This window comes from Danio rerio, chromosome 12 (assembly GCF_052040795.2).
Source record: "Danio rerio strain M-AB ecotype USA chromosome 12, GRCz13ab, whole genome shotgun sequence".
Classification (NCBI taxonomy): Eukaryota; Metazoa; Chordata; class Actinopteri; order Cypriniformes; family Danionidae; genus Danio; species Danio rerio.
The window spans coordinates 49,915,001-49,934,097 of record NC_141032.1 but is presented as its reverse complement, the minus strand read 5'-3'; the positions used below and the strand labels follow the sequence as shown (position 1 = coordinate 49,934,097).

At 37.3% G+C, this 19,097-nt stretch overlaps 1 protein-coding gene across 4 annotated transcripts in view; it reads right to left on the bottom strand.

The window, feature by feature from the left end:
* The window catches only part of ryr2a (ryanodine receptor 2a (cardiac)), a 282,516-nt gene that overhangs the window by 46,347 nt on the left and 217,072 nt on the right, over positions 1–19,097 (bottom strand). For all 4 annotated transcript variants that reach the window (XM_087277000.1, XM_087277001.1, XM_087277002.1 and 1 more), the window contains 3 exons: positions 5,672–5,752; positions 2,152–2,240; positions 897–1,025 (listed from right to left, as the gene is read on the bottom strand). In XM_087277000.1, the coding sequence (XP_087133126.1) occupies positions 897–1,025; positions 2,152–2,240; positions 5,672–5,752 (299 nt within the window). The remainder of the gene's footprint in view (positions 1–896; positions 1,026–2,151; positions 2,241–5,671; positions 5,753–19,097) is intronic.

Below are 19,097 nucleotides of genomic sequence, written 5' to 3'. Positions count from 1 at the left end.
CTCCTGAGTGGATTCTTGAGCACTGCTGATTGGCTATTGCATTCCCGATCTCAACAGATTTGGCTGTGATTGGCTCTAATGCTAACAGGTGTGCAAAAGGGCTTATATGGACACAGGAGCATTTGAAAGATGCGTCTATCAGCTGATCTGTCATGGAATTAAAATACTGACAGAATCGAATTTCAGATGCCTGTGCATCACCAGTACAGCATATTTAAAACAGGACTAACAATATCCCTGTTAAAATGTGTGCTTCAGTGTCAGTGTGTGCTTAATGCTTCTGTCAGTCTATGGAGACTCCTGTCGCCGTTCATTTGAGCTTCCTCTAAAACTCCACATCTATAATCCTCTTAGTCTATGCTGACATTATCTTCAGCAGCTCAAACAGTCTAAAGGAGAATGGACTGACGGCTGCTTCTCACTCAGGGCTGCTGTTTATGCTAATGAGGGAGAGATGGGCACTAGTGGGCGGGGCTTTCCCCCTCTGATGACACAGACAAAGGGAGAATGTCAAATCACTGTTTTTATCAAGTTTTTATATAAAAAACTGAATTAATTCATGTTTACTATTAGAGGATGGCTATATTCCAGAGTGATCTCACGAGGAAACGTAAGTATTTTACGTTTTGTCAGTTAAGTGGCTAATTCGTACGAAAAAGTACAATTTTAAAAAGGAGGCGTGGCACACAATCACAACCATCATTGGGGGATGAGCAAATCGTACTAAATTGTACGAATTAGATCGTACGAATTCATATGAATTAGCCACTAAATCAAAAAGTTACGAATTGCAGTGAGATTGCGTTGTTATATTCACACACTGCTGACAGAACACGGTGTTCAAACCCCTTATTAAAGTGATTTTGGCATAATAGGTTTAAATAAGTGCACTGTACCTGAATGTACTCTGTAAGAGTGTTGAAGACTTGTTTGGCTACATTGATTGCTTTGGAGAAATTGCGTTGTCCTTGTTCGTCAATGACGTCTTTCCCAGAGTAGTACCAGTAGAAATCACTGATGGATTCCTGAGGACACACAGAGCACACGTGTGTCATATAAACAGTTGTCAAAATAAGTCAAAATAATTCGCCCTCCCTTTTTTTTATATATATATATATTTTTTTGATCCCACTTTATATTAAGTGGCCTTAACTAATATGTACTTACACAGGAACTAATAGTTTGTTACAATGTACTTATTGTGTAAATACATGTATTTATTGTGTACTTATGCCTGATTAAATACATGTATGTAATTACATCTGTAATTAACTTCTGTAATTACATTTGTAAATACACTGTTGACCATCCCTTACACCTTAACCCACCCTTAAACCTACCCATACCACCAAACCTGTCCATAACCCAACCTCTCGCCCAACTCAAAAGCACCACACGTGTTCTCAAATACATTATAAACACAGTAAGTACATTGTATTTATTTTTTGATGTAAGTACATAGTAGTTAAGGACACTTAATATAAAGTGGAACCATTTTTTTCACCTTTATTGATAGGACAGTGGAGATATAGAGACAGGAAAGTGTGGGGAGCAAAGATTGGGGAAGGATCAGCAAAGGACCTCGAGATGGGAATCGAACTCGGGTCACTGCGAGCACCTCGGTGCTATGTGTCGACGCACTAACCACTAGGCTATTTGCGCCTACTCACCCTCCTTTTTAAAAATATTTTCCAAATGATGTTGAACAGATTCAGGAATTTTCACAGTATTTCCTACAATATTTTTTTCTTCCGGAGAAAGTCTTATTTGTTTTATTTCGGCTAGAATAAAAGTAGCTTTAAATTTTTTTTAAAGCCATTTTAAGGTCAATATTATTCGCCCCCTTTAGCATTATTTGTTTTGTCTTCAGAACAAACCACTGTTATACAATGACTTGCCTAATTACCTTAACTTCACCCTAAATAACATAGTTAAGTCTTACTATTATTACTATTATTAAATATCATGTGCTGTCATCATAACACAGAGATTTAAATCAGTAAATAGAAACGAGTTGTTAAAACTATTATGTTTAGAAATGTGTTGAAAAAAATCTCTGTTAAACAAAAATTAGGGAAAAATACACATGTGCGAATAATTCAGGAGGGCTAATAGATCTGATCCAGATGTGCTGATGGAGGACTGGCTCACCTGGACTCTGAGCAGATAATCCACCGTGGAGATGATGATATTGACCGTGGTGTTGTTACCCGTCTGCGTTCGCAGGTAGTTCTGAAAATCTGACGTATGGACACATCATGATTAAACTGTGATCTGGCACTATTATAGGGTTTCGGCTAAACATGATTTATTTGTTTATTCTTAAGAAAACACACAAACTCTTTTATTCAAAAGGGTAATATAAAAATACAGTAGCTATGTTTCCATCTACTTACTTTTATGTATATTTCACAATATTGCATAAAAATGCATTTAAAATATTTGAAATCCGACTTTTAGTCCGAGGCCATGGTGCTCCACCGGAAAAAGGTGGTTTGCCATCTCCAGGTTGGAGGAAAGTCATTACCCTAGGTGGAGGAGTTTAAGTTTCTCTGGGTTTTGTTCACGAGTGAGGGAAGGATTGAACATAAGATTGACAGGCGGATTGGTGCAGTGGCAGCAGTAATGCGGTCGATATACCGGCCCGTTGTGGTGAAGAAGGAGCTGAGCCGAAAGGCAAAGCTCTTGATTTACCAGTCAATCAACGTTCCTCCTCTCACCTATGGTCATGAGCTTTGGGTCATGACCGAAAGGACAAGATCTCGGATACAAGCAGCCGAAATGAGTTTCCTTTGAAGGGTGGCAGGGCGCACTCTTATAGACAGGGTGAGGAGCTCCAACACCCGGGAGGAGCTCGTCGTAGAGCCGCTGCTCCTCCACATCGAGAGAAGTCAGCTGAGGTGGCTCAGGCATCTGTTTTAGATGCCTACTGGACGCCTACCTAGGGAGGTGTTTAAGCCATGTCCCACCGGGAGGAGGCATCGAGGAAGACCCAGGACACGCTGGAGGTACTATGTCTCTTGGCTCGCCTGGGAACACCTTGGGATCCCCCTGGAGGAGCTGGAGGAAGTGTCTGGGGAGAGGGAAGTCTGGGGTTCTCTCCTAATACTGCTGCCCCCGTGACCCAGCTCCGAAAAAGCAGCAGAAAATGAATGAATGAATGTAAACCTGACTTTTATTAATACAAGAAACAAATACAAAAAGTATTTACAAATATGAATTAAAGACAGGCTTTGTAGTCAGAAGAAGATGCTCTAATTCATATTTGTAGGAAAAACCCTTATTTTATAAGAAATAATGTGAATAAACTACGATGGAAACAGATTCACCAACTAAATACCAGTATGCGCATCAAACATGTGATTTAGTTTAGTTAACAGATCCTGTGATGATATAAGGGACTGATTTCAGGGACTTTGCGTAAATTAATTGAGCTTGCATATTTCCATGTTTCCAGCTTTCCATTGTTGCAGATCGAAAATGTTGTTGTGCTGATAGTAAAAGGCCTCAGCCCTCTGTCATCACAGTGCTTCAATATTATTATTCTGTTATTATTATTCCCTTCAGAACTGTCTTAAGCCTCTAAAAACCATCATATTAATTGCGTTTCATCTTCATCTTCTGAGGGACAACTTATTTATTAGAGGAGAACAAACACCACAGTGGCAAATCTGTCTGTCTGATATTTGCTTCAGTTCTTCGGGAAGTGATGATGTTCTTCACTTTGACTGGATGGAACCGCTGCTTTACTGTTTTGCACATACATCTAATTCACATCTTTGGATGGAAACATAGCTAATGTTACAAAGTATTCTATTTAAAATAAAAAATAAAAAAAGCTATTTCAAACTTTTTATTCATCCATGCATCCTGAAAAATAAGATGCATCTATGAAGCCAGATCAGTCATAAAAATAATACATTTACAAAATACAGTTCATACAGCCACAGCACAATTAACATTTACAAAATACAATTTGTAAGTTCAAAACTTTGCGAATTTAATTAATTAATTAATTCATTCATTATCAAAGATTTGGGGAATTCAAAGTAGCTGTAAATAAATCGTAAATGTAGTATATTTCAGTGACATATAGTTGAATTATCAGCATCATCAGTGTCAAGTGATTCTTCAAAAATCATTCTAATATGACGATTTGTAATGTAATGTGCATTTAATAAGTTTTACACAGCCCTTCCAGCTGCAACCCAGTACAAGGAAACACCCATACAATCTCGCATTCACACACACACACACACATAAGCTATAGCTAATGTAGTTAAGCGAATTCCCCTAAAGCGCATGTGTTTGGACTGGAGCCGGAGCACCCCTAGGAAACCCATGCCAACACGGGGAGAACATGCAAACTCAAGACCCAGTGCTAACCACTGAGCCACCATGTTGCCTTACAAATTCAATTCATTTGGCGAATATATTTATGATTTTTACATGTGAATGAATTTTTACTTGTGTGAATTCACTAAATTGACCAACTGGATTTTGTAAATGTGAATTGTGGTGTGCATGTACAGTATACATTTTATTTTGTAAATGTATTACTTTTGAGACTGATCTGGCTCCAAAGTAGCAGATTACACAAAAACATGAAGCAGCAGAGCTGTTATTAAAGCTGAAAGTATATTTCGAGATCATCAAATCACCCAAAGGCACTATATAAATGCACATTACATTAGAAATCGCCATATTAGAATGATTTTGGAGGAATCACATGACATTTATATTTACATTTAGTCATTTAGCAGACGCTTTTATCCAAAGAGACTTACAAATGAGGACAAGGAAGCAACTTACACAACTATAAGTGCAACAATGAATAAGTGCTGTAGGCAAGTTTAAGGTATGTAAAGTGTAAGAAGCAAAACATTAGTAATTATTTTTGTAATACCGTTAGCGGTGGAGCCAGAGAGGCAATTGCAGATTAGGAAGGAAAGTGGAGACTAAATAGTTGAGTTTTTAGTTGTTTCTTGAAGACAGCGAGTGACTCTGCCGTTCTGCTGCAGTTAGGGAGTTCATCCCACCAACTGGGCAGATTGAGCGCGAGAGTTCAGGAAAGTGATTTCTTCCCTCTTTGGGATGGAACAACGAGGCGACGTTCATTTACAGAACGCAAGTTTCTGGAGGACACATACATCTGCAGAAGTGAGAGCAGATAAGAAGGAGCAAAGCCAGAAGTCGCTTTGTAGGCAAACATCAGAGCTTTGAATTTGATGCGAGCAGCAACTGGCAGCCAGTGCAAACGGATGAGCAGCGGAGTGACATGTGCTCGTTTAGGTTCATTAAAGACCACTCGTGCTGCTGCGTTCTGGACCAGCTGAAGAGGTTTGATGGAGTTAGCTGGAAGCCCGGCTAGTAGAGAGATGCAATAGTCCAGTCTGGAGAGAACAAGAGCTTGAACAAGGAGTTGAACTGCATGTTCAGATAGGAAGGGTCGGACCTTTCTGATGTTATAGAGAGTTTAGTTATGACACTGATAATTCAAATAAATGTCACTGAACTAAAACACACGTTACAATATATTCACAGTTACTTTAAATTCCCCAAATCTTTGACAATATCGCAGTTTCCCCTGTGTTTTCTAAACTGACTCCTGTATGGTTTGACACTGATGAAGGCTGAAGTGTTAATGAACGTGTGTGCAGGTGAGACGCACCTGAATTGTGTCCCTCACAGAGCAGCTGCAGGAAGCGGAAGAGGTCACAGGTGAATTCGTCATCTTGCATGACCTTTTCACCTGCGCGGCAGCAGAGTCAGATGTTATGAGTGTGTGTGAACACACTGAGCCACACACACTGTAATGAGCTCTGGGCATGAGGACGATCAGAGGGGCGACACTCCCGTCAGCAGACGTCCATTGTCAGACCACACACACACACACACACTCACTGACAGCAGGAGCATGGGCTCATGGGTATACACACAGCTTTACTGTGTTTTTGTATTAGATGCATTAACATTGATTTAGTTGCTCAAAGTTTATTTATCTGAAGCAGTCCAAGTTGTATAATATAAATTAAGGTGACTTCATTTGAAATATACAACGAAAATGCTCCTTCAAATGGTACGATACCAGAAAATGTGACATGTTATGCACACATTTTAAGATTCATAGAAAGTATCAAAGCTAAAGTAAAATTTAGAGATGTACTAATTCAGTGCATGATACAAAAGCATTCAGTGCATCAAATATACAGTGCCCAGCATAAATGAGTACACCTCTTACAGATCTCTCTTTTAATATGATGCTTTACAATATTATATTTGTGCTTATACAACAGTTCTGTCTGGTTCTCGAACCTGATTGGCTGACAGCCGTGAGATATTAAAGTAATATCAGCACTTGTACAGCTTCTTCACCCTTGTCTGCCCACATGAGTGGCAAGCAGAGAACTACAGTCAAATATTGCAGCTGTTGGACAACATAATGCACTTTTGAGGCTTCGTTTAGGCGAGAATGTAGTTGTTTAGATTGCAACTATGCAGTTTATTTATAAGGATTGCCTATTTTAAATATTTATCATATCTGAGATTCAGCACATTGATGGCTATCAGCCTGTCATACTGAGCAGAGCAAAGACTGTTGACGTTCTGCTACAAGATGGCAACAGAGAATGCATCATAATGCCTTAGGGGAGAAAAACTGCATTTTCTCAGCGTAATTTCAAACTACAGCTGAAAAAATATAATTACAGATCGGGTAAGTGACATTCTAAGTCAATTCTCTCTTTTGTACATTGTAGTGCGGTGTTTATAGTAGCGGTGGGTCGTTATCTGGGTTAACGAGAGACTCTAATTGCGCAATTAAAAAAAAATATCGTTAATTTATTCTCAAAGTTGGGTTGGGAGCTGGGTCTATTCTATGCAAGTTATGATGACTTTCACCTTGCTATTGTAGCACGGATGTATACCGGACTATACCTGTCTGTATACCTGATTATACCTGTCTGACAAAAAAAGAGCTTCTGAATCAAATCAGCAGGATGCCCTTCTGGATCTTTCATTTACTTTGAAGACACTCCTGACTACGCTTACATGGACGTCTGTAGTCTAGTTATTTGCCTTAATAGACAATAATATAATTAAGGTGTTTACTTATGGCATTTCAAGCTGCTCAGCCATATAACCTTAAAGTGTGGGCAAAATCAGCTGTTTTGTCATCACTTTAGGCATTACGCTAGAGAATCATTCATGTACTAGCTCTTAAGTGACGTTGGTGAATGGGTAGCGGTTTTTGCTGTTCTCACGTCAGCTGCAGAAGTGAATGAATGAAGGAAGTAGTTCATCTTACAAAAGGATTTTTGAGACTCTCCATGTTTGATTTTTTTTTATATACACATGATCATGCCATCAAACTTTTGTATAAACGCAATATCACACTCTTAGCAGTGCCATATGGCTGTATATCAGCACTGGTGGGGCACTGAGGCACTCGGCCTGTGGCCTGAGCAAATGCACATCTCCACTAGTGCTGATATACAGACATATCAGCTGCTATGAGTGTGATATTGCTCATATATACATCAGATTAGTTAGCATCAAAGACAAAAACTGGAACAAATCTAATAAAGAAACCGAACTTTAAAAATCAGCACAGTCAAATTAATATCCTGGGGTGCTATGAAATAATTAATACGCTATTAAATACAAAAAAAAAAAAAAAAACATTTTGGTTAATAATTTACATTTATTTTGCAAGAACTCATTTGAATTTTAATGCATTATCTGAGTTGTTAGATGACCTTATCTTTATATATGGATGTAACGGTTTAATACCACTGTTGTGTCTAAATGCACCAACATATATTCGCAGATATATGCATTTTAAAAAGGGGGTGTACTCATTTATGCTGAGCATTGTACATTTTAAAAATCAATAGACAACACTACAACAACAAGTCTCATTTGTCAACCTTAGTTATTCATTACCAGCATACTTCCAAAATGCAATATTCAATAATTTCTGATAAAGAAATGCATGAATTAATCTTAAAACGAATATTTAATTAAATAAATGATGCAGGAAGAATTAGATAATGCCAATCAGTGGAAATACCTCATGTTAAAAAATGAGACATTGCCATAATGTGTTATCACTGATTATCAAATGTCATTTTTAATACATTTTTCATTCAACCAAAGCATTTTAACAGCTCTAAATGTTACATTAGCTGTTATCTCCGTGTTATTATAATAATACCCATTGCAGATTAAATATATGCAGCAAGTTAATTGTAATAACCCAATAACAATGTTTTGTTTTTACTCCATTTGAAGTATGTTTTTGCATGCACAGTTGTATAAATGCATCAACTCAAGATAATAATTCATCGGTTTTAGCTCTGATTGTGAATTAGCAGAGCTGGTATCGTACCAAAGACACAAGCAAATCCCAGAAAGCCCAGTAAATGAATCGTGTATCTGACAGAGAGAGACGTCTGCAGACAGAGAGCCACTCCGGTCACAACGGCTCACGGTATTTGAGCCCTGAACACCAGCATCACAACTATGAAATATCCTTAAAATCACACAGACGTGTTCTTCTCACAAGCCGACCTGAAAGTGCTTTAATGTCCTTAATACAGTATCTGACCAGTTCTGTTAGATTGTAGTGAGTTCCCTACATAGACAGCATGATAAGATGAATCAACAAGTGATGACACAAGGAAGACAAATTCTGAAGCAGTATAATATACAATACATTAAAAATATTTAAAGGTGCAGAATTTAGGATTGATACCAAGTGGTTGAAATAGTTATTGTGGTCCAAATTTAAAATAGCACTTCATTTTTGCATTGATATTTAATATCTCTTGTTTAAATACAATATCAAAAGCAGCCCCGCTAATAATTTTTATTCTCTATTTCCACCTAGGGGTACTCATCCAACCCAGGCTCATTGTGGAAACGTAGTCCCGCGGACGTTTCTGGAGACCGCGGAATACGTCCCGGCGGGTACGTACGGCTGCAGTTTTTGTTTTCGCGAATCCGCGAGAGGCCGCTGTTGCGTGCTTTTTCGCACCTCAGATGCCTCTCGCGAGCGTGAGCTGTTCTCGCGTGAACCCGCTGGAGGCCGCCGTCCGACTGACCGAATGATTGACTGCGCAACCGGCCAATCGGCCGACTCGCCCTCCTCCTTCCCTTAACCCAACCAATTTTACCGATCGACCTGCCCGCCCGCTAGCTTCCCTAAACCCGAGCAACAGTTTACAAAAGCCGTCCAAAAAAATAAAAGCCCTGATTTTTTTTATTCTACCGCTTTTTCGGATTTTGCCGCGTTCTCACCCTGTCACGAAACTCGTTCACTTACTTTTTGGGATTCTGTTTTTGTCTTACCTGATTGCTGGAACTGCTCTTCCCCGGACTCGAAACCGGTCGACGTGGTCGACTCCGCTCTGCATCTCGAGCCTGCCGACGTACACGCTGAGCTGAGTGGACAAACGGGTTGCAGCGGGGAAGATCTCCACAAGGAGGTAAGGCAAGCGCGAAAGGGAACAGCGTCAAACCGCCCCGCAGCGTTCGCTTGAAAAAAATAAATGCGGCTGTACGTACCCCCCGGGACGTATTGCGCTTTCTTCAGAAACGTCCGCGGGACTACATTTTCAGAATGAGCTTGGGTTGTACTCGTCTCAAGGCCTCTAGAGATTGTGCAGACTGAATCCTGAAAGACCCCAGTGACAGACGAGTCTCTGCATTGATACCGTGGGCCAGCCTGAACACCCGCTGGGGCCATACTCACACTTCAACTCTGAAAACTGGACTGACACAGTTTTAATTCACTAGAACCTCTATGTTAAGCTGATTTGACACAGTCTACATTGTAAAAGAGCTATAGAAATAAAAATGAATTGAATTGTGCTGCTTGATGTTGCAAACTGATTTTTTCTTCTTATATCATTCTACTTTATTTGTATAGTCATGAACACACACGTGTTTGTAGAGCAAGTAGGGGGCTCGAAATGAACCATTTTGCTTGGTAGCACCGGCGCTCCTAACTTAAAAAATGTAGGCGCACCAGCCAAAATTTAAGCGCACCCACCAACAATTATGAGCACCAATACTACAAGTTTCATATTAACAGATTTATGCAATTGAAATCAACACTAAACAAAACCGACAATCCCAAAAAAATCTGATTTCGCCCACTGCAATAGTTTAATCTCAGTGAATGCATGCTCTGTTGAGATAGTGAACGTAGTGCAGTCGCACAACTGCACTGCAAATAATGCTTTTCTTGCTTAGATTTTCTGTCTTGTATCTTGTCCAAATATCTAAAAACTCCTAAATCAAGAAGAATTTTCTAGACAAGCAAAACATATTGTCTTGTTTTAAGAAATAATATGCCAATATTAAGTGAGTTTTTTCTTAAAACAAGTCAAATAATCTGCCAATGGGGTAAGCAAAATAATCTTACGTCAAAAGAAAAAACAAGATTAATTTGCTTACCCCATTGGCAGATTATTTTGCTTGTTTTAAAGATAATTTCACTTAATATTGGCATATTATTTCTCAAATAAAAGCAATATGTTTTGCTTGTCTAGAAAATTTCTCTTGATATAAGAAATTTTAGATATTTAGACTACGGACAAAACAAACTTCTTGCACTTTTTGCAGTGTGACAGCATCGTGACGATTAAATGAAGGATTAAATTACATAAGAACACTTTGTGCTTAAAATGCGTAGATGTGGCAAACACTGTTACCTCAAAACTCCGTCCCACCGGCTTCAGGGTGATTGGCCTTAGTCATTTTAATAGCGCACTTTCACCCACTGGAAGTCTTTTATCCACTCTTTGAAATGTGTAAATGGGGGGTTAACATTCAGCACATGATCACTAATAAGACGTGCCATTATTTGTAACTTTAGGTGGTTTCTAAAACTAAATCTGTCAGTGTTGTTTTCATACTCTCGTATCCAGACCTTTACATTCTCGCAGTTGTAGCTCCCTGTCATCTAAACTGAGTGAATGACAGCTGATATTAACCAATCTATTTGCGTTCTGTTCCGCCCCATTCACATGTGGCGTCAGCGTTAACGCTTCCCATTCACTTTGAATAGGTGACGTCAGGCGTTGCTGAACTGGATTGTGGATCTGTCGGCGCTGCTTCAGAGGCGTTGCTTGCTGCAGAAGTTGGGACTAGATTAACTAAGTGCCAACGGAAGCGTCAGCCAATCAGATAGCTGTATGCAAATACACCAGCTATACAGTGGCCAATTGCTGACTGAATTTCATTGGCTAACGCTTCTATGATGATTGATTCAGCCCCAACTTCAGACACGCCTTCAGTCAAGTGTTGACGCTGAAGCCCCGTTCGAATGGGGCGTTCTAGAGCAGTGGGCCAATGAGAAGAGCGGGGCAGGCATTGTGGGATTTGTTTACTGCAGCAAGTTGACATGACGACTGTTTTAATTCATTTCAGAGCGCTGAGCTTGGTGTTTCTTGGTGCAAAGATGCTTTCTGCGTTAATTTCTCCTAAATACGCGCATACGTTGAACATTTTGCAGTGAAAACTGGTCCTGCGGCAACAATTTTTGCACTCGCACAAATGTTCCCAAATATATTTTGAGGTCGCATAGACAAAATTTCAATTGCAAAAAGTAAATGATTTCTAATATACGTTTCTGATATATCAATTCGAGGAGTTTGCTAGAGCAAAAACTCCCATTTAATATGAAAAAATATTCGTTCTATCGCATATTTCGCTTTTATTTAGAACATGATATATGTTCTAATCTCGGCCGGTAGCTAGCTCTCTGCAACTCTCACATGGTCGCCCACTGAAGCTAAGCAGGGCTGCACCTGGTCAGTGTCTGGATGGGAGACCACATGGGAAAGCTTAGTTGCTGATGGAAGTGGTGTTAGTGAGGCCAGCAGGGGGCGCCCAACCTGCGGTCTGTGTGGGTCCTAATGCCCCAGTATAGAGACGGGGATGCTATACTGCTCAGTGAGCGCCGTCTTTCGGATGAGACGTTAAACTGAGGTCTCGACTCTCTGCGGTCTGGCGCAAAATGGCTGCGGTCGCGTCATCCAGGTGGATGCTGCACACTGGTGGTGGATGAGGAGATCCCCCCATTATGTAAAGCGCTTTGAGTGCCCAGAAAAGTGCTATATAAATGTAAGGAATTATTATTATTATTATTATTATTATTATATATTAGCATTTAGGCTCGATAGTTAGGCTTACTCCTGTTGGTCTACAGTCTGGCAACCTGCACTTGCATTTGTTTTTATCCAGGAGTGCAATACCTAGTTCAACCACTGGGTGAATATTTTCGAAATTTTTGTAAATTTACGAAAATTGTACGATTTTAAAAAGGAGGCGTGGCACTTAACCCCACCCCTAACCCCAACTGTCATTGGGTGATGAGCAAGTCGTACTAAATTGTATGAATTAGACAGTATGAATTCATACGAATTAGCCACTAAATCAAAAAGTTACGAATTGCCATGAGATTGTGTTGGCTGCACCTTTAAATATCTGGAAAATATATGGTATTTTTGTGCTTAACTGGAGTCAAAACATTACATAAAGCACTCTTAAAGAATACAATGACTTCTCTAATACAATAAAACTATTGAAAATGAAAAATGTGCTTTGAAATGCCAAAGTGCTTTGAAAAAAAGGAAGCACTTATAATTCACTGAGTACTAAAAACATTTAAATGAAACCTCAAAGCTGCTGTCTATGTAGAGCACTGACTCTTATAATTGAGATGCGACTGAGAAAGAAAGCACACTTTCAGCTGAGCTTCAGTATGATGATCAACCAGAACAGAAGCCTGAAGTACTTCAGAAATATTCACTTTAAATGAAGCATGCACATAAATACTACAAGATACACCTGCTACATTGCACATTATGAGAGGAACACATGTAAATACACAATACTGATCATATCACAGAGATCTGTGGTTTGGTTATAGACTTCCTCTGGTCCATCATTCCCACCAGCTTTAAAACTGAATGGATGACGCATGATGAAACCAGAAACATATATGCAGATGGATGATACGGTAGAAAACACAACACTGATTATTTTCAGAAAAAACACAAAAACAATCACTCGGAAAAGAACAAAACCAACATGGAGGAGGCAAAGAAACAGCCTGACCATCAACATAAAGGAGGAGGAGTGAAGGAAACAGCAGAACGACAGGAACGACAGCACACCACAACAACTGAACAGCTCAGAGCCATCAGAGGAAGAGACTGGGACTACTGCTGCTGAGACCTCCATCACCATCACCATCATCATCATCAGAGCAGCTGGACCAGAACAAACCACAGAGACACACGCTCCTAACCAAACACCCAGCCGCTGCGCCAATGGCCACTGACAGGAAGGGGAGGAGCTACAGACTTCTGACCCGCCCACTGACTCAAACCGCTCCGCAATGGTCCCTTTTCACAAGTTTATTCATCATCATCACCTTAAATCATTGAAAGTTTTTTATCATTTACATTTTTTGAAGCATCTGAACATGTGTATGTATGTATTATATCATATTTGCATGAAAAAACAAAAACAAATGAGTGCTTGTGTGAGGTGTGTGTCATGCAGTGTGTATGGGGGCAGGACAGTAAATCTGACATTATGCTCTCTTCTGGCTGCCGTTATCAGTCTCACACTATTTTTATCTTTCGTCTGAAAGTCTTGATAACACCATGGTGGAGGTTTTTTATTTTATTATTTCAGCAAACAGGATTGTAAACAAATGATTTGTTGTTCTCTCCCATTCACTGCGCTCTGAGTTTTGCCAAATATTACGACTTACACTGCTGAGAAGCACGCAAATGTGAAAAGTGACCATGATGATAGTTTCTGCAACTACTGACACTCTGATTTACACTGGATCCCTGCTGAAAAAAACTGCTTAAACCAGCCTAGGCTGGTTGGCTGGTTTTATTTGGTTGACCAGGCTGGTTTTAGAGGGGTTTTGGCCATTTCAAGGCTGGTTTTCAGCCATTTCCAGCCTGGTCTTAGCTAGTCAGGCTAGAAAACTACCAGCTAAATCCAGCTAAAACCAGCTTGACCAGCCTGGTTTAAGCTGGACATTTTGGCTGGGCTCCCAGCCTGGCTAGGCTGGTCAAGCTGGTTTTAACTGGTCATCTCCCAGCCTGACCAGCTAAGACCAGGCTGGAAATGGTTGGAAACCAGCCTGCAAATGGCCAAAACCCCTCTAAAACCAGGACATTTCTAGCCTGGTCTTAGCTGGTCAGGCTGGGAGATGACCAGCTAAAACCAGCTTGACCAGTCTAGCCAGGCTGGGAGCCCAGCCAAAACCAGCTATGTCCAGCTTAAACCAGGCTGGTCAAGCTGGTTTTAGCTGGTCATTTTCCAGCTTGACCAGCTAAGACCAGGCTGAAAACAGCCAAAACCCCTCTAAAACCAGACTGGTCAGCCAGCTTAAACCAGCCAACCAGCCTAGGCTGGTTTAAGCTGAATTTTTCAGCAGGGATGACTGAAAACCATGTGCAGTCTGGTGTTTACACTCATCCCTAATTCCGACTGTCAATCATTAGCAACTTAATAGTTACTTTAAAATAATCCAATATATTACTCTAAGAAGAAACTAAAATGTTACTCTTATGAGACTATTCAATCACACTTTATTATAACGTACAACTCTCGCTAATAATATACAATTAACTGTGATTTAGCTTTAATAAACTCCTCATTTGCTGGGAACATAATATGCCGCATTTTAAGGTTTAAAATATGTCTCAGATGTCTCTTGAGTGTGTGAAGTTTAAGCTCATAATACCACACAAATAATGATTTCTCAGGAGGCCCATCACACTGAACGGGATTTCTGTTAGAAAAATGTGAGGTGCACCGCACTGCCTTTTTTGTTGACGAGAAAAAATAAGCCCGGTGCGCATTTTATGCCGCTAGGCAAAAACTGATTCAGCTGGGTATTGTGCAAGAGTGTGGCTGTTAAAATTGGTATAATTTTAATATGTAATAATATAGTAAAAATTCAAGATTTGTGAGTTAGACAGCAGTCTTGACAACACAAACATTGCAAGCACTTAACGGAAACCCCAACTCTGCTTTCATTTGATTGGATAATGAACCAGACGTGACTGAAATAACGCGCTTTTTCCACTCAGAGTTTACTTTTTTTCAACCAGCAACGGCTAAAACGCGAAGCACAGCAAGCAGTGAAAATGCAAGACGCGCAGAGCGCATAAGCAGCTTGGAAAAACGTTCGCAGCCGTTACCAAATCATTTTAAAATGGCACCTCTCAACGTAAAAGACGCATTCAGTGTGATCGACCTCTCTGAAAATGACCCTTTTAGGCTTTAATGCTAATTGTGTCGTTTTGGCATATGTCGCGAAGCTACAAATGCCTGTGTGTCAGCATAGTGGCAGCTTTAAAACCAAGACTAAGGTCCTATGCTAATGAGGGAGAGATGGTCAGTAGTGGGCGGGCTCTTCCCCTCTGATGACACGTGCAAAGGGAGAATGTCAAAGTGTTTCTGCAGATGGTTTTTATCAAGTCTGATTATAAGAAAATTTTAATGAGCACATTTTTACCATTAGGAGCTGCTTATATTCACACACTAATGCCACAAAACTGTGTTTTAAAGTAATTTGTGCATAATAGGTCCCTTTTAATAGCTATTAAGGTAGTAGTTTAGGTATTAGGTGTAAGATTAGGGATGTAATATAATATTATATAAAATATGTTCCTTATATATACTCTATAATACTTTTATAATACTAATATACTCTATAATCCATTTCAGTCACACTTTATTTGAAGGTACAATTCCCCCTACCAATAAAATATGAACAATGATTTTGACTCAATACATTCCTAATTTGCTGTTTATTAATAGCAATTAAAGCAGTAGATATTAGGTATCAAATAAGATTGGGGATGTAGTATAATATCATGTAGAATATGTGTTTTATAAGTATTAATAATAACCAATTTCTTAATAATAGGAATGTAATGAGCTATTGTAGATAATAGCATAAGTAAGAAAAAAAGAAAGAAGGAAAGAAAGAAAGAAAGAACGAAAGAAAGAAAGAAAGAAGGAAAGAAAGAAAGAAAAAGAAAGGAAAGAAAGAAAAAGAAAGAAAGAAAGAAAGAAAGAAAAAGAAAGAATGAATGAACAAAAGAAAGAAAGAAAGAAAGAAAGAAAGAAAGAAAGAAAGAAAGAAAGAAAGAAAAAGAAAGAATGAACAAAAGAAAGAAAGAAAGAAAGAAAGAAAGAAAAAGAAAGAATGAACAAAAGAAAGAAAGAAAGAAAGAAAGAAAGAAAGAAAGAAAGAAAGAAAGAAAAAGAAAGAATGAACAAAAGAAAGAAAGAAAGAAAGAAAAGGAAGAAAGAATGAACAAAAGAAAGAAAGAAAGAAAGAAGGAAAGAAAGAAGGAAAGAAAGAAAAAGAAAGAAGGAAAGAAAGAAAAAGAAAGAAAGGAAGAAAGAAAGAAAGAAAGAAAGAATGAACAAAAGAAAGAAAGAAAGAAAGAAAGAACAAAAGAAAGAAAGAAAGAAAGAAAGAAAGAATGAACAAAAGAAAGAAAGAAAGAAAGAAGGAAAGAAAGAAGGAAAGAAAGAAAAAGAAAGAAGGAAAGAAAGAAAAAGAAAGAAAGGAAGAAAGAAAGGAAGAAAGAAAGAAAGAAAGAACAAAAGAAAGAAAGAAAGAAAGAAAGAAAAAGAAAGAAAGGAAGAAAGAAAGAAAGAAAGAAAGAAAGAAAGAAAGAAAGAATGAACAAAAGAAAGAAAGGAAGAAAGAAAGAAAGAAAGAAAGAAAGAATGAACAAAAGAAAGAAAGAAAGAAAGAAAGAAAGAAAGAAAAAGAAAGAAGGAAAGAAAGAAAAAGAAAGAAAGAAAGAAAGAAAGAAAGAAAGAAAGAAAGAAAGGAAGAAAGAAAGAAAGAAAGAAAGAAAGAAAGAAAGAAAGAAAGAAAGAAAGAAAGAAAAAAAGAAAGAAAGAAAGAAAGAAAGAAAGAAAAAAAGAAAGAAAGAAAGAAAGAAAGAAAGAAAAAAAAAAGAAAGAAAGAAAAAAAGAAAGAAAGAAAGAAAGAAAGAAAGAAAGAAAGAAAGAAAGAAAAAGAAAGAAAGAATGAATGAACAAAAGAAAGAAAGAAAGAAAGAAAGAAAGAAAGTAAAAAAGAAAGAAAGAAAGAAAAAGAAAGAATGAACAAAAGAAAGAAAGTAAAAAAGAAAGAAAGAAAGAAAAAGAAAGAATGAACAAAAGAAAGAAAGAAAGAAAGAAGGAAAGAAAGAAAAAGAAAGAAAGAAAGAAAGAAAGAAAAAGAAAGAAAGAAAGAAAAAAAGAAAGAAAGAAAGAAAGAAAGAAAGAAAGAAAAAGAAAGAAGGGAAGAAAGAAAGAAAGAAAGAAAGAACAAAAGAAAGAAAGAAAGAAAGAAAGAAAGAAAGAAAGAAAGAAAGAAAGAAAGAAAGAAAGAAAGAAAGAAAAAGAAGGAAAGAAAGAAGGAAAGAAAGAAGGAAAGAAAGAAAAAGAAAGAAAGAAAAAGAAAGAAGGAAAGAAAGAAAAAGAAAGAAAGAAAGAAAGAAAGAAAGAAAGAAAAAGAAAGAAGGGAAGAAAGAAAGAAAGAAAGAAAGAAAGAAAGAACAAAAGAAAGAAAGAAAGAAAGAAGGAAAGAAAGAAGGAAAGAAAGAAAGAAGGAAAGAAAGAAGGAAAGAAAGAAGGAAAGAAAGAAGGAAAGAAAGAAAAAGAAAGAAAGAAAGAAAGAAAGAAAGGAAAAAGAAAGAAAGAAAGAAAGAAAAAAAAGAAAGAAAGAAAGGAAAGAAAAAGAAAGAAAGAAAGAAAGAAAGGAAGAAAGAAAGAACAAAAGAAAGAAAGAAACAAGAAGAAAGAAAGAAAGAACTAAAGAAAGAAAGAAAGAAAGAAAGAAAGAAAGAAAGAAAGAAAGAAAGAAAGAAAGAAAAAGAAAGAATGAACAAAAGAAAGAAAGAAAGAAAGAAAGAAAGGAAGAAAGAATGAACAAAAGAAAGAAAGAAAGAAAGAAGGAAAGAAAGAAGGAAAGAAAGAAAAAGAAAGAAGGAAAGAAAGAAAAAGAAAGAAAGGAAGAAAGAAAGAAAGAAAGAAAGAAAGAATGAACAAAAGAAAGAAAGAAAGAAAGAAAGAAAGAAAGAACAAAAGAAAGAAAGAAAGAAAGAAAGAATGAACAAAAGAAAGAAAGAAAGAAAGAAGGAAAGAAAGAAGGAAAGAAAGAAAAAGAAAGAAGGAAAGAAAGAAAAAGAAAGAAAGGAAGAAAGAAAGGAAGAAAGAAAGAAAGAAAGAAAGAAAGAAAGAAAGAAAGAACAAAAGAAAGAAAGAAAGAAAGAAAGAAAGAAAAAGAAAGAAGGAAAGAAAGAAAAAGAAAGAAAGAAAGAAAGAAAAAGAAAGAAAGGAAGAAAGAAAGAAAGAAAGAAAGAAAGAATGAACAAAAGAAAGAAAGGAAGAAAGAAAGAAAGAAAGAAAGAAAGAATGAAGAAAGAAAGAAAGAAAGAAAGAAAGAAAGAAAGAAAGAAAGAAAGAAAGAAAGAAAGAAAGAAAGAAAGAAGAAAGAAAGAAAGAAAGAAAGAAAGAAAGAAAGAAAGAAAGAAAGAAAGAAAGAAAGAAAGAAAGAAAGAAAGAAAGAAAAGAAAGAAAGAAAGAAAGAAAGAAAGAAAGAAAGAAAGAAAGAAAGAAAGAAAGAAAGAAAGAAAGAAAGAAAGAAAGAAAGAAAGAAAGAAAGAAAGAAAGAAAGAAAGAAAGAAAGAAAGAAAGAAAGAAAAAAAGAAAGAAAGAAAGAAAGAAAGAAAGAAAGAAAGAAAAAGAAAGAAAGAATGAATGAACAAAAGAAAGAAAGAAAGAAAGTAAAAAAGAAAGAAAGAAAGAAAAAGAAAGAATGAACAAAAGAAAGAAAGAAGGAAAGAAAGAAAAAGAAAGAAAGAAAGAAAGAAAGAAGGAAAGAAAGAAAAAGAAAGAAAGAAAGAAAGAAAGAAAGAAAGAAAGAAAGAAAGAAAAGAAAGAAAGAAGAAAGAAAGAAAGAAAGAAAGAAAGAAAGAAAGAAAGAAAGAAAGAAAGAAAGAAAGAAAGAAAGAAAGAAAGAAAGAAAGAAAGAAAGAAAGAAA